Raw genomic sequence first — 14,225 nt, 5'->3', positions numbered from 1 at the left:
TCTTTATAAACAGAATCAATAGTACAATACATTTAAAACATAAGATGCCAGAAAAATTAAAATAATAAATATATGAATATTAAATAATATTTTGAATTTATCATTAAATACAAAATAATATTTTATAACCATTTCATTCTATCGTTATTCTCTTACATACTTAGATAAAATTGTTTCTGGTAGTAGAATGTAATATATGAGCTAAGTTTTATTATTAAGTTTCGGTATTTTTCTTTTATGAGGTATCATAAAATAGCCGTAGGAGCTGTGATGGTTCAGTGGTGAACACTTGCATATTAGATTACGGGTTCAAACCCTTGCAAGTGCCATTGATGTTAATTATGCTGTATTTGTGTTTATAATTAATCTAGTAATCGGTTGTCTGAGAAAATTTATATCCTCCAATCCTTACTGGAACTGCATGTTGGATTAAGGTCCAAGCTTTTTTAAAAGGAGATTCTTACCTGATCCCAGCTGTGGAACAAATATAGACTATTAATTTACTTATATATAAAAACATAAACGAACTTTAGTATTTAAAAAAAACATAATATTTTACTACCTACATAAAATATAGGTAGTAAAATTAACTGTAACTGTAAGTAACTTATAAAATGTCGACAAAATGACTCGTTTTGTCGACATTTTATAAGTTCACGCATTGTTCGTTTGATTGGATTCAAACTTTACAATCAACGTTTGTTAAGGTTTCCTGAAAAATCTTTCCAACCGCGATTTTTTTTTCTCCAAACACACCTTAATATTCTCTATATTATATCTTTACAACTGTATTTATTTTAATAATATATTCATTTAACACTCCTTCCCTAGATGAGATAGTTTTGATTTCTAAATGTTATCGTACATCAAAAACTAATCGTCGCCCACGGCTTCGCTTGCTCGGTCGATATTTTACGGTTTTGATCGTTAGGTCTTACGTAAGTCTTGCTTTAAAACATGATATTTGGTTCAATCGTTTGGTTTTCGCACAGAAACAAACAAACAGACAGAAAAGTGAGTATATATATTAATTTAGTATTATAAAAGAATGTTAACCCATATTACCAATTACCAGAATCATAAATGGTTTTGCGTGTAAATATTACAATTCATAATTTTATATTATATTTTGCATATGACTTACGCAATACATTCGTTTATTGTTATGTTATCAAAAGAACGAACTAGCTGACGCAAATTATTTACTACGAACAACAATCACATACTTAGAAATACTTATCACGAATTACGTATATTAAAACAAAATAAAACGACACCTTTTAGAATTGCTTTTTTTATATTGTTACAAAATAAGTTTAACACATCAAATCACAATATTACATTTGCGATTCTATAAACATTTACATTCAAAAACAAATAATAGCATATGCTTACAATTGAGTAGGATTTTATAGGTTTATATAATGTTATTTAAAACCTAACTCCTCGTGATTATATATTTTTAATATACATTCATTTATGATGTAGTAAAAAAATATACTATAATATGAATTAAAATATGCTATATATTTACCTATGATTAAAAATTGACAATTGGTTACAGATACGTGCAAATGTCAAAAATAATTAACATATTTTTTGGTATATCTATCTGAATACTGAAAAAGATGAAACTTTACACATGACATATATATATTACGCATAAAATTAAATGTCTTAATATGTTCTAAATTAATCGAGAAATACAAATAACTAACGAAAATGTGCAAAACTCAAATCTGAAAATGGATGAAAGTAAGATGACTTTAGCTTGTCTTATTTTTAAGCGAGTCTTAAAAATTTAACTCTTAGTAAAGTTGTGTTGCCAATAAATACTTAATTCTTTTAAATGATATCTTAGTCGAATCATTCTAACTCAATACATAAAAACTTACTTTGAACTATGGCAAAGGTCATTCATATCACGACACATAATTTTCTCGGTAGCCTCTACATAAGTTATTATCGTTACATAATAACCTATTATATTAATTATAACATTTTTACTTTTTATTATGAAAAAAATAATCGACCTGTGTATAAAATTTTAAAGTGCCTTATTTGATATGTTAATGCGATATTTTTTTTATAAATTATTTATAAATTAAACTAAAATATGTATAGAAAAAAATTAAAAAAAATAATTAGAAAATAGGAACTTTTAAAGGTAACTCTATCTAGGTAACGGAAATGAATTAAAGAAGTAAACAAATTAAATGCGTGAAATCGAATAGATTTTACGTTTATATTCAAATGCGAAAAATATAGCACCATGAATAACAATCTAACTTCTTTAGTTATATAGTTCTTAAAAACTTTAAAATAAAATAATTATAACGTTTCTTTACTTATTATACCTTTTATCGATTTCATCTTCATTGTTTTTGTCATTATATATAGTTTATAAGAATATTTTTATAATCATATAGTGATATCCAAATTTTACAATACTATTTTATTTTGAGTATATAACGAGGAACGAAAATATAGTTTTGTACAATTGCACAGATTATAAATAATTATGTAACTGCATAATAAGGTTTTACGCTATTTATATTTACCCTAATATAAACTTTAACCAACATTCATGATATAAAAGGCATATCAACATTAAGAACGTTAAATCATCATTAATCATCAACATATAATATGTTCTATCACTAAGTCACTATTTTTTAAATCGATAACTACGTAAGAAATATGAGAGTGAATCGAGAAGTGAGAAGTTTTTATAGTATCGATCTCGTAATATTTATGCCAAGTATCGCTTTACTTATAATTTCATTCATTTAATATATTGTACTGTGCAGAATTGTTACAAACACAAAAAATTGGGGAAGGGGTGTTACATGATGTGATAAAGTATAGCTTGAAAAATATGTATTTACTTGAAGGACTTTTTCTTCAGACGTCAGACAATAGAGCAATTTTTAACCCTCTTTTATCGATCGAGCTACAAATATGAACAACGTTCTAAACACCCTCCAGAAATTTCGAAAGAGAAAAAAAAGAATATAAACACCGGGTTCTAAAATTACAGTAATGTTGTCATTGTGGTACGACCATTTCAATCCCGAAATTAAGAGATAAAGCATAAGCATTTTGGGACCGATTTATAATTTCTGTATGAATCGAAATTTATTGATATTTTTCCTAGTAGTAGAATTTAGCCACCACTTATTCCACAAGTCATTCAATAGTCTATATTGCTGTATTCATTAAAAATATTGAACTCATCCAATTGAAATAACGCAATGTATATTTTTAAATGCACTTCAACTCCAGAAAATCGGAATAATAAAGAAAACATTTATATTACATATTATAAATGATATAATATGTAATAAAATTAAATTACATAAGTTGCTAATAACGTCTTAGTTCAAAAAACTGCAAGTAATTAACTCAGTATAATTTAAATTTCCAAATAACTTACACACTTACACCTTATTGATGAATTAATAAATTAATCAATTAGAAATTATCTTCTTGCGAGGTTTGTTTATTACAGGCGTATAATAAGAGATTCGTTTTGAATTAATTTCTTGCCCATTAGTTCCCCACCAAATTAAATACGAAATCAATATAACATACAAAGCCACTTTGAAGAACCAATTACTTTTTAATTGGAGATCGATTTAGTATTCAAATATAATAAAGTGATTTATTTTTATTTATGTTTAACGATAAAAATAAGAAATGCTCCTATTTTATTATTCATTACCCTTTTGAAAATGTATAGCAAACATTATGGTAGCACCGACAAGTGGCGAAATTCCAGCTAAAATAAATGGCAACGTGTACGATTGATAGATACTGAATAAAATTCCAGCAATAGGGGGACCCATCGACAAAGGAAACGCAGCTAATCCTAACATACAGCCTATGCTTTGTGCGGCATACGCACTGCCACAAAATTGTATAGCAATTGGACCAATTAACGCTATAAATGCACCGTCGAAAATTCCCATACCCAATGATACAACTACTAACAGAGGAAAACTTCGCACGAACGGCAATATAATTGTAAGGCCTCCAATTACGTAAAAAGATATTTGTTGTAGCATTATTCTATTAACCCACTTCTTATCAGCTAAATAACCGAAGACCAATCGTCCCATTCCAGAAGTAACAGCTATACATTGCAGGGGTAAGTTGTCTTGAACATTTGTAAAATTAAGCTCAATAAACTTCTTTATGTGCACATATGGAACAAAATATCCAAATAAAGCTACAGGCATAGACAAAGCCCATAATGTATACTGTCTATTCTTCCAAATATGTACATTAATGATAGTTTTTACAAGTGCCTTAAAACCATCTTCTCTTGAAGGTTTCTCTATAACTACCACAGATATTGGTTTGAATAATAGGCCACAAAGTGCAATACCGACTGTAATAACCGCCAATAATCTAAATAAACCGTGTAAACCGTAATTTTTAATCATGAATTCCATTAAAGGTGGCATAATAACTGTAAAAATAGAACTGCCTATGGTAACGATACCATTAACCAGACCTAAATGCCGTTTGAAATAATGGCCAAGAATAGCCAATGAAGGTGTATATGCGAGTGATGCTCCTAATCCGTACATAACACCATAAGTAAAGCATAATACGTCTACGTAATCTACTAAGAAAGATGATAGGAGCAAGCCAACAACCGCAATGCTGCCTCCTAATACAGCAGTACATCGTAGTCCTAGAAGTCCAGTCAACACGCCTGAGAGCGGAGATAGCAGAAAAGTCGTTCCCATTGTCAATGCGCCAACTAAAGCTGGAATAAAAAGTTACAACATCATTATAAATTATAAATTTTTGTACACATAAATTACAATTATATTTTTATCATAATTTTCCATCCTTTACCACAATATTAGCTAAAAAATAGCTGTTAGGTTAATTTCGATTTATCTTTTTGATCTTTTTTATGGTGTTCATCTTGTTAAGTAATATTGCTTGGCTAGATGATTTCAACAAAGTATGAAAATTATAGAAATTATCAACTAAACAAAGGCAGTTATACTATTAGTTACTCGATGAAAAATAAACAAACGAATAAAAGACTTCCTGCTTTGCATCAATGTTCAAAGACATTAGTAACAGAATATTAGTCCTTATGCAAGAAAAATGTTATTTTAAAAGAATGGGGAATATGGTGTTAAAGAAGGTTTGTATATTAAATAAATATTTTGGGGAGATAACAAACTTCTTAATAGAACTCGACATGCGGCAATATACTTTATAGATTTAGTCGCATTTGTTTTATATATTCAATCACCAACATTTTTTTATTGTATTTCTAATATTAAAAAAGAGGAGGTCGAAGTAACTTATTATGTTATGTTTAAGCCATGTCTTCTCCAAATTGTTGCAAAAAAGATCTTGATCTTTGAAGTTCAATTATTAGTTCCTTTGTGCAATTCTCACGTCCGTAACCTTGAGGGTCTCACTCAATGATCCAATGATGAAGAGTCGACGAATCCAATCGAGGTTTGCAATATTATTTACGAAGATGAATGTAGCGTTATGTGTATAAAATTTGTGATGATAAAAACAATTCAGTATGCCTATTATTCTCTATTCATAATTATCAAAATTACTGTCCAATAAATGAAGCTACTTATATTTATAATTAATTTTCCTTATCTTCATTAATAAAGTTATTGCGTATTTTTGTCAAAAACATATAAATAACGAATGAAAACACAGCATAACACAAATTCGCTTACCGCTGTCTATCCCTATGTATGCTTAGATCTTTAAAATTACGCAACAGATTTTGATGCTTTTTTTAATAGCTAAAGTGATTCGAGAAGAAGGTTTTTGTATATAATACATAAACTATATAGTAAAGAAATATCGATAATTTTAGAAGTTTCTAATAAGATGTCGTGACTACACAAATTCTGTAGTACATTTAGTATCAGCATTGCATCTATGCGAAGCAGGGGCGGGTCGCTAGTATATGATAAAACATCTACGTAGTCATTGGTGTTGAAAACATTGTCAACTTGTATCTAATATATAGTTAGTATACTATAGTTTTGTCGGCATTTTCGATAAGACGTGAAACTATTTACTCGACTTCGTTGTCCTAATAAGCCAAATCTATATATAAAAATTATAATGTAAAGTTTTATAAACGAACGTTGTTAAAAGTTCATGGACATAAACTTTGATGTTCGAATTTCGAACATAAGGCGAGAGAATTTAAAAGAAATTCAATCCTAAACCTCTAAAAGTGATTATATATTATTGAAACAAAAAAAAATAAAAAAAATAGTTATCTACTTTTAAATTTTTGAACGATAACATGTCATTTTATCATGGTTAATTAATGTCGGCATATCGATACAAAATACAGAAATAACGAAATTTAGGTCACAGTAAAACGTTGATTGAAATGACTAATAGTAATTAACTTCAAAACGTAACATAATCGGCCGTCCCGACTTACCTACATACGAAAATAATTCATAAAAAGACATGATTGAATTTTGTAATATATAATAACCTTAAGAAAAATAATGTGCAAGCACAATTACATTTTCTAAAACTCTGCAATGAATTATGCAGTTTATTATTTTGTAACTATAACTATACTATTTTATAAAAACGAAAAAATAACAAAACTTCTATATGTAAAAAAAAAAAATAACAAACCACGTTTATTGTTAAAATATTAAGTTCGATTCTTTTTATATGTAGGTCCCTTAGCATATAATAATATTGTTGATATTTTTTCTTTATATAGGCTAATTAAGGGCCAAATATTCTGCCACGCATAAAAGAGATGACACTTATGAGATTAATCGGAAAAAAATAGGTTAGATTTAATTGATTGATTGATGTGAAATACGACAATAGATAAATAGATCACATGATAAGTAAATTAATTAGTTCATGAAATGTAGTGTATAAATAACATAAAAAGTATAATTCCACATAAACTTAATTAAAATAGTTTTCAATCAAATAAACCGATATTTTTTTCTTCAATTTAAACAACCGTACCATAGGTAATCAATTGAATCATTAGATTGAAATATTGAATCGATAACATTTTTACTGCATTTTTTTAAACTACACACTGTTACAAATTCATTGCATTAAACTGATTTGGCTTTTACGTCTTTAAGTTCTACCATTAACATAAAAATAAATAGTTTTATTTTATTCTAGAAGTATAAAATAATAAGAAGCAATCATAAAAGTTGTTAACTTATGAAGGCGCAGAGTGTCGATGGCAAATGAGTGTAAACTAGCTATTAATTAACTATGTCTGAGGAAGTAGTTAGCCAGTATATTTTAGGTTTTTTTTATTTTCAGATACTACTCCATAAGAATTTATTTTCAATAAAATAAAACTTATGAGACATATAATCATCTTTGTTTTTTTTTTTGTGTGTGTAGGTACCGTTTAGTTCCACGTATATTAAGACATATTTTAGTGAAGGGTATAATTAAACGAACGAATATAATTAAAAGTGTAGCATGTTATGTTATGTATCATTCATTTTTTTATGTAACGTATTTAATTAATCATTTTTATTTAATTCTGGATCAATAGAAAACACCAATTTTTTTCCATTTTATGGCGATTTTATAACCTATTCAACTTCAAAAATTATACAATATGCTATAGCAATATAAATCAAGTTATTCTAAAAAGTGTAAATAATAATAGACTATCATAATTTAACAAGCCGTTTTATAATGCTGAAAATAATTAATATTTCTTTAGCGAATGCTTTTAAAATTACTCATGTCCCAAATTTCAGCCTTCCAAACTGTCGTTTTGGCTGTGCGTTGATTCAATCAGGACAAACGATTTTATAAGTAAAGATATGAACATTTATTATTCGTTGAGTCACTGAGATTTAATGAAATCTTCTTAAATTGGCAGTTCTAGCATCTAAACGGTACTCAGAAGTCAGAGGAAAAGCTTATTATAACAAGGCTAAGTGTTTCCTTTTTAAAACATGCCTATAAATTGAAATTGCTAGCGTTCTTTCACGGCGTTCGCGAAGTTTATACGTTCGCAAAGTAAAAGCTAGTTTCAAATTATATTGCGCATCCTTAACATCTGGCCTGTTATCTAAGATATACATTTTTATCAATAAATATATAAGCAACGCAGTTCAAAAAGTTCAATATTAAAGAGTTAAAGTTGATAAGTGGAACACAATGTCCCGTAATCTAATCAGGTCACTACTTCAACCACGAGATAAATTCTTCTTTGTATCATCAAATAATAATGATCGATAGAAATCCGGACGCATATATGAAATAGATTTCTAAGGCTTTCTTTTTTATGATACTAAATTATTAAAAGTAAGTTCGTTTACTAGAAAAATAAACTTTTACGCTAAATTGTACCCAGAAATACTGGATAATAATCCAATGTCTTGGAGATAGATGATTGCACGTATGTATATCTATTTATTTAGATTGATCGTCATTTATATGATATAATATAAGATCTATATATAAACATATCTATATGTTAACTGTGGAAACAGAGACACCAAATATACAATCCACATTCATTTTTTTTGCATAAAAACTTTTTACGAAAACAATCGCCAATTTCGTAACTTTTTGCTCATTTAATCATGTAACGATTCGTCATACATTTCAGATTATACACGCCTCTTCATATATCGTTGCAGGCCGTCAAATATGTAATGTACCTACCTACTTGTATTACAAATGACAATGATTTTGCGCTTGAATAATGAAATTGATACAATCAAGTGGACTGTTAGCTCGATGAGCATTATTTTGACGCGTTTATCGGCAACGAAAAAGGCACGTGCGCGCCGTGACTGGCGCCAGTTTATCAAGTGACAATTAACAACAAACAACAATTAGTTATATCTAACATTGCATTTAAGCAGTTTCCTTTAACATTTATAAAATATCATAACAGTCACTAGTTAAAATTCCAAAAAAACTACTTCAACGTAATGTTGGGGAATATTGCATTTAAGAAGCTTTTATGAAAAGTAATTTGCAACTTGCAAAATATTAGCAATTTATGACTTATAATCAATGACTGCAGAACTCAACTTTTTGTAAATGAGAAAAATCCATTTAATTGTAACTAATAAATAAAGTTAATAATAATGTTATATTCATGTAAAATAAACTACTCAACCACCACTAATTATATTATTCCCTCCTGCTCCTGTTAGCCTTATTTATACCTACTGACTCCGATATCAGACTCTACTCTACCCCTACGTCAACTCGATTTCCTCCAATATACATATATCTAACGACTTTACAATCTGTTTTGTTATTTATCAAGAAGAACTTTTTTCAAATTGTATTGCAAATCATATATCAATATTTTAGCACTTATAATTAAAATAGGCTAGTAAATTTACTAATACAATAGAAAATATTCACATTTGCTTATAGTAATTTAAAATTGCATCAAAAGATAGTTAGCAATTGGATATCATAATTTCATCATTTTCTAAACTTACTATGTTTAGAAATTGTTACAAATTTTATCTTCCTCTCTATATGATCTTAGTTTAGTTTTGTTTAAAAATTTACAGGATTAAATGTGATAAATTTATATATTTTAACCACCCTAAATAAACATCTATTTAAGTTAAAGTTCTTTTTTATTTCATTTATTAATCTCATCATAATTGTATGTAATAAATCTGATTTTAATTTAGACTCATATCAACAAGTCCTTTTTATAAATAGTTAAAAATAAAGAAAAAAAATATAGCTACTGAACAAAATTATATAAAAACTGAAACTATTAAAATTTATAAGTAACTACTGTATCACCAATATACTCACCAGCTCTACTTTCGGAGTTAGGTACATTTTCATTCTCAAGTTTCTTTTGAAGAACAGTATAAATAACACTGTATGAATTTATAACACCAAATACCAGACCATTAGTTAAAAATGAGCCAACAATTATCATATAAGCTCTAATACCCCCATCAGGGGGGTCTCTTGATGTTTCTCCATTCAAAACCTGGCCATTTCTTTCAGGTTTCGCAATGACCTCGTTATTTTTCAATAATAAATTTTTATTTTCCATAGGCATCGATTCCATTTTTAATTAATTATTTATTAAATGAAATAAATTTATATTTTTTGTTACAATTGAAGCACATGGCCCTCTTGACAGCATGAAATTAAAATTTTATGAAATCATAAACTCATTGAGCGAAATAAAATTGAAACGATTTCACTGCAAAACTATTAAAGAAGTAATATCTTCTTATTGTAAAAAATCCCAACATTTTATATTGAATAATTCATTTCAACTGGGATATTTTATATCACCGATATTAATATAGAGGCAAGCAAAGTTACGACACGACTTTCTGTGTTTCGAAATTCGTAAAACTTTGAAGTTTGAACGATCTTTAGTATCACAGCCCACAGGTTTGCCGTTTGACAAATGACAGAAATAGGAATGTCTACAAGATGTAATAGAATATAATGCTAATAATTTGTCAATGTCAAAGTCAGATGCCACATGCACTTTTTAATATTTTAATCACATTATTAAAATAAAATGTTTAGGTTTTTAATGTCCATAATATCCAGCATTATAAAGAAGTTAATTATATAAAATTGGAAAAAACGAAACTGCACCTTATTATTACAATTTGTAGACAACATTATCGACCTCAAACAAATCATTATTCTCAGCTTCGATAACGGACATTAAATTTTCAAGAACGCTTTTCATTCTACCGGATATTTTCATTTTATAATCTGACACTATGATATTTTCAGAAATGCAACAATTTTGTAAGCCGGTAACATCTGAAACTAATAAATATCATTAGTATGTAAAGATATTTATTACTTTTAGTGGCGATGAAGTTTAATAAATGTTTGTGTACTAATACTTAGTAATTTTCATTTCATTGAAAATAAACATTTTTTTAAGATTTTATTCATCTTTTAATATAACAAAACATATAAGTACAATATATATAATCTTCATTCAACATTTTTAGTACTTCTTAACTTCAATAACAAGATTTTTTAGGAAGGACATGTCTTCTTTTAATTGTTCCTCAATATGTCCCTTTTCTTCATCCTGAGCTGTCAAGTACTTAGTCACCAATTCTAAAAAAAATAAACTTTATATATTTTGTATATATAACACACACACATGATTGTAATAGTTTTAATCATATATGAATGTCTTTTCTTGCAACAAAATGGTTTTTAAACTGACAGGTAAATTATCAAATTATAATTGTGTCTTCACACAATTTGATTATTTAATTGTCTTTAATTTTTAATTTTATTTAAATATCATATATTGTATATGTCATTGAAATATCATATATAAACATATATTGATGTCTAAAATATAACACAATGTTATAATATCTATTTAGATTTTTATTGAAAGTGTGTTTAAATAATCTTACCATGGTACTTTTGGAGTTTTTCGAAATGTTCTTCTTTTAGATGAGCCTTTAAATATGTTATAATAATTGGAACCTGTCTTCCAGAAGCATGTAACATGTTTTGATTGAGTATTGTAAACAGGGCAAGTACAACTAAATGTAAAACTAAAGCTGGTTCCTCACAACTCTCTAACTCATAAATAAGTTTCTCTCTGTGGTTTTGAACCAAAAGTCTGAAATGCATTTTTATAAGAATTATAGAAAAGTAATATACTACATAGACTACCTATGGTTAAATACAAAATTCTTATATACATACTTATCCTTCTTTTTATCAATTTTTTTCAAAATCATGCCACATTCGGATAAACAAACATCCACAGCTTGATAAAATGACTCCATATTTTGATCTGATAATGTTACATTTAGAGCTCTTAGTGGTTTCATGTACTCCTCAGATAAATCATTTATTATTTTATTCCTTTGTTCCACTGATAAAATATCAACTTGTACAGAAAGATTACACTGGTTTGCTGCATATTTGCAAAATTCTGATAAAATATCACCCCCAAATGATTTTAGTAAATATTTAATGAATTGCGGCTGTTGATCACTTGGTAATAGTTTTAAGCCTTTCTCATACAGCTTAATATCATTTACAAGAACATTTATACGATCTTGGGCAGAAGAATGAGTTTGTTTTCTATTTTGGTTAGCATCTTGGAGTAATTTTTCAGCAAGTTCCTTTGCTGTCACCAGAGCGGTTTGATTTAAATGTCTTAAAAACAAAAGAGAATAATTAGTCTTCATGTATGAAAAATGAAGAAAATAAAATTGAAACTTAAATCGAAACTTTATCCTTACCCTTGAAGATATTCAGCTATTTGTGTTAATAAATCATCAAGGCCTTCATTTTCTAATTGCTGTTTTATACAATTCTCAACATCTTCAACACTGACAATTTCTAAATTACTTTGAATTTTTTTTGTTGCATTTGATGCATCATCAGAATCAGAGTCGTGAGCAGTTTGTTTAGATCTCTGGTGTTTTTTCACTGCTTTGGTTTTAGTTTCCCGACCCTGTGTACCCCCACCGCCTTTTCCAGAACCAGCCTTCTTCCTGCGTTCCTCACGCCTTTCAGCCTTATGGTCCACATGACCATGCTGTTGGCTATCAGATCTGAGAAGCTGTTTTTCAAGATAGAATTGCTGATACTTGCCAGATTTTACAACAGACTCAGCATTTTTCTGGGCAATTGGCATACAAGCTTGTTTCAGATTTTCAATGAAACTATTGCTGAACACTAAAATTAAAAAGAAAGAAACATTGTTTTGAGAATTAAATATGTTAAAATCCTGTTATTTATGACATACATTACCTGTTTTGTCAAACAAAATAGTTGATCTTGCATTTTTCTTAAGCAGTGTTTCTAGCACATTGTCTATATCTTCATCTGATAGAACTGATGGCAGTAATGAGACAACATCTAAGTAGCTCTTTGAAGACATGCATTCCTCTAAAGCTGTCTCTAGTTGTTGTTTTATTTGTAAACCAATTACACAACTACTTAAGAACTCCATATCCTCATTAGACAAGACTCTTCTTACATAACCCTTAGGATCTGATATACCTAAACGAGTTAATGCATCATACTCCAAGTAATTATTCTGTTTAAAGAAATTGATTACCCACTCATTTTGAGATTTTGTATAGCACGAAGGTACATACTGAGCCCCAGATTGTCGTCCAGTCAAGACTCCAGGGGCATTTAACTGATCAAAGAGATACATAAACAATCGCTCAGCTATGTTACAATGGCTGATGATTAAACTAATGGGTGTAGGCTTAAGTAAACCCATCAAAGCTCCACGGATTTTAGATTTTGTTCTCATTATAAATTCTTCAGTATAAAATATTCTTGGATCAGATGGATCTTGCTTTGCACTAATAATTTTGCCGATATATCTTTCCAATACTCCATGTTGCAACAGATCTGCTGGTAAGTCATATTGCAATGTTAAATCTCCTACAGTTATTTGCCCTTGTAGTTGCAACTTTTCATTTATCTCCCTCGCAATCTTTTCTAAATAATAATGAGCTATCAAATATCCAGAAACCAACTGGACTTCTTTCCCCTTTATAATTTCAGCAACATTAACATTTATTTGATTAAGATCAACATTCAGCTCCTTAGCTAAGTCAACAGTGTTAACGCGACCACCGCGCACATATAATTCATCTCTAATTTCTCTGATAAGTTGTTGTGGTGTTAAATATTCTTTGCCATCTGTTGTGAAAATGACATCAATCAATTTAAGTTCTATTAATTTTGATACGATTTCAATACAGTTTCTCTCCGATAATCTGAAAGGAATGTTAAGAAATATAATAAATTATACAAATTATTTCTAATCAACAATAACTTATAGTACGAGTTATTTTCACTTACCGTTGAGCTGTAGTACTTAACTGAGCTTTTTGGAAATCAGCAGCTAAACGCTTTATTTCATCCCAATCTGTTGATGGTGCCATTTCTGCAAATAGAGAAATATGTCTTATAATATTGGTATTTCAATATACAGATCTTATGTGTTGTAAATGTTTTATATTACGGTTAGTATAAATAAAAACCTTTGGTATGTGATATATACTTTAAAATGATATAATTTTTTTTGCTATAATATTATAGTATATAACATTACACATACCTTTCTTTTTTGCAACTCTTAAAGGTCCATAAATAATTCATAAAATTATTTGAAAGGATTCGTCGATCGTCAATGTTATTGATACGTGTCACTGTCAGTCAGT

At 28.4% G+C, this 14,225-nt stretch overlaps 2 protein-coding genes across 2 annotated transcripts; both read right to left on the bottom strand.

Annotated features, from left to right (window-relative positions):
* Window positions 1–1,278: 1,278 nt before the first annotated feature.
* LOC124543612 (monocarboxylate transporter 10) lies at window positions 1,279–10,451 on the bottom strand. Its single transcript, XM_047121860.1, has 2 exons — window positions 9,829–10,451; window positions 1,279–4,777 (listed from the first exon to the last, which is right to left on the bottom strand). Exons 1-2 carry the CDS (start codon window positions 10,091–10,093, stop codon window positions 3,714–3,716), a joined length of 1,329 nt encoding a protein of 442 aa, XP_046977816.1. The 5' UTR covers window positions 10,094–10,451; the 3' UTR covers window positions 1,279–3,713.
* Window positions 10,452–10,935: 484 nt separating this feature from the next.
* Window positions 10,936–14,225, bottom strand: LOC124543620 (E3 UFM1-protein ligase 1 homolog). Its single transcript, XM_047121870.1, has 7 exons — window positions 14,123–14,225; window positions 13,864–13,948; window positions 12,793–13,778; window positions 12,279–12,717; window positions 11,734–12,192; window positions 11,436–11,647; window positions 10,936–11,124 (listed from the first exon to the last, which is right to left on the bottom strand). Exons 2-7 carry the CDS (start codon window positions 13,944–13,946, stop codon window positions 11,009–11,011), a joined length of 2,295 nt encoding a protein of 764 aa, XP_046977826.1. The 5' UTR covers window positions 13,947–13,948; window positions 14,123–14,225; the 3' UTR covers window positions 10,936–11,008.

This window comes from Vanessa cardui, chromosome 3, assembly GCF_905220365.1.
Source record: "Vanessa cardui chromosome 3, ilVanCard2.1, whole genome shotgun sequence".
NCBI classification, from domain to species: domain Eukaryota; kingdom Metazoa; phylum Arthropoda; class Insecta; order Lepidoptera; family Nymphalidae; genus Vanessa; species Vanessa cardui.
This window is presented reverse-complemented; position numbering and strand designations above follow the sequence as displayed.

Excerpts from the sequence above, each read along its gene's own strand:
- LOC124543612 (XM_047121860.1), bottom strand. The coding sequence starts at position 10,093 with ATGGAATCGATGCCTATGGAAAATAAAAATTTATTATTGAAAAATAAC. Across the intron at positions 4,778-9,828 it reads TAACTCCGAAAGTAGAGCTG|CTTTAGTTGGCGCATTGACA; the intron begins GTGAGTATATTG and ends TTTTTATTCCAG.
- LOC124543620 (XM_047121870.1), bottom strand. The coding sequence starts at position 13,946 with ATGGCACCATCAACAGATTGGGATGAAATAAAGCGTTTAGCTGCTGAT. Across the intron at positions 12,193-12,278 it reads ATAGCTGAATATCTTCAAGG|ACATTTAAATCAAACCGCTC; the intron begins GTAAGGATAAAG and ends TTTGTTTTTAAG. Across the intron at positions 11,648-11,733 it reads ATTGATAAAAAGAAGGATAA|ACTTTTGGTTCAAAACCACA; the intron begins GTATGTATATAA and ends AATGCATTTCAG.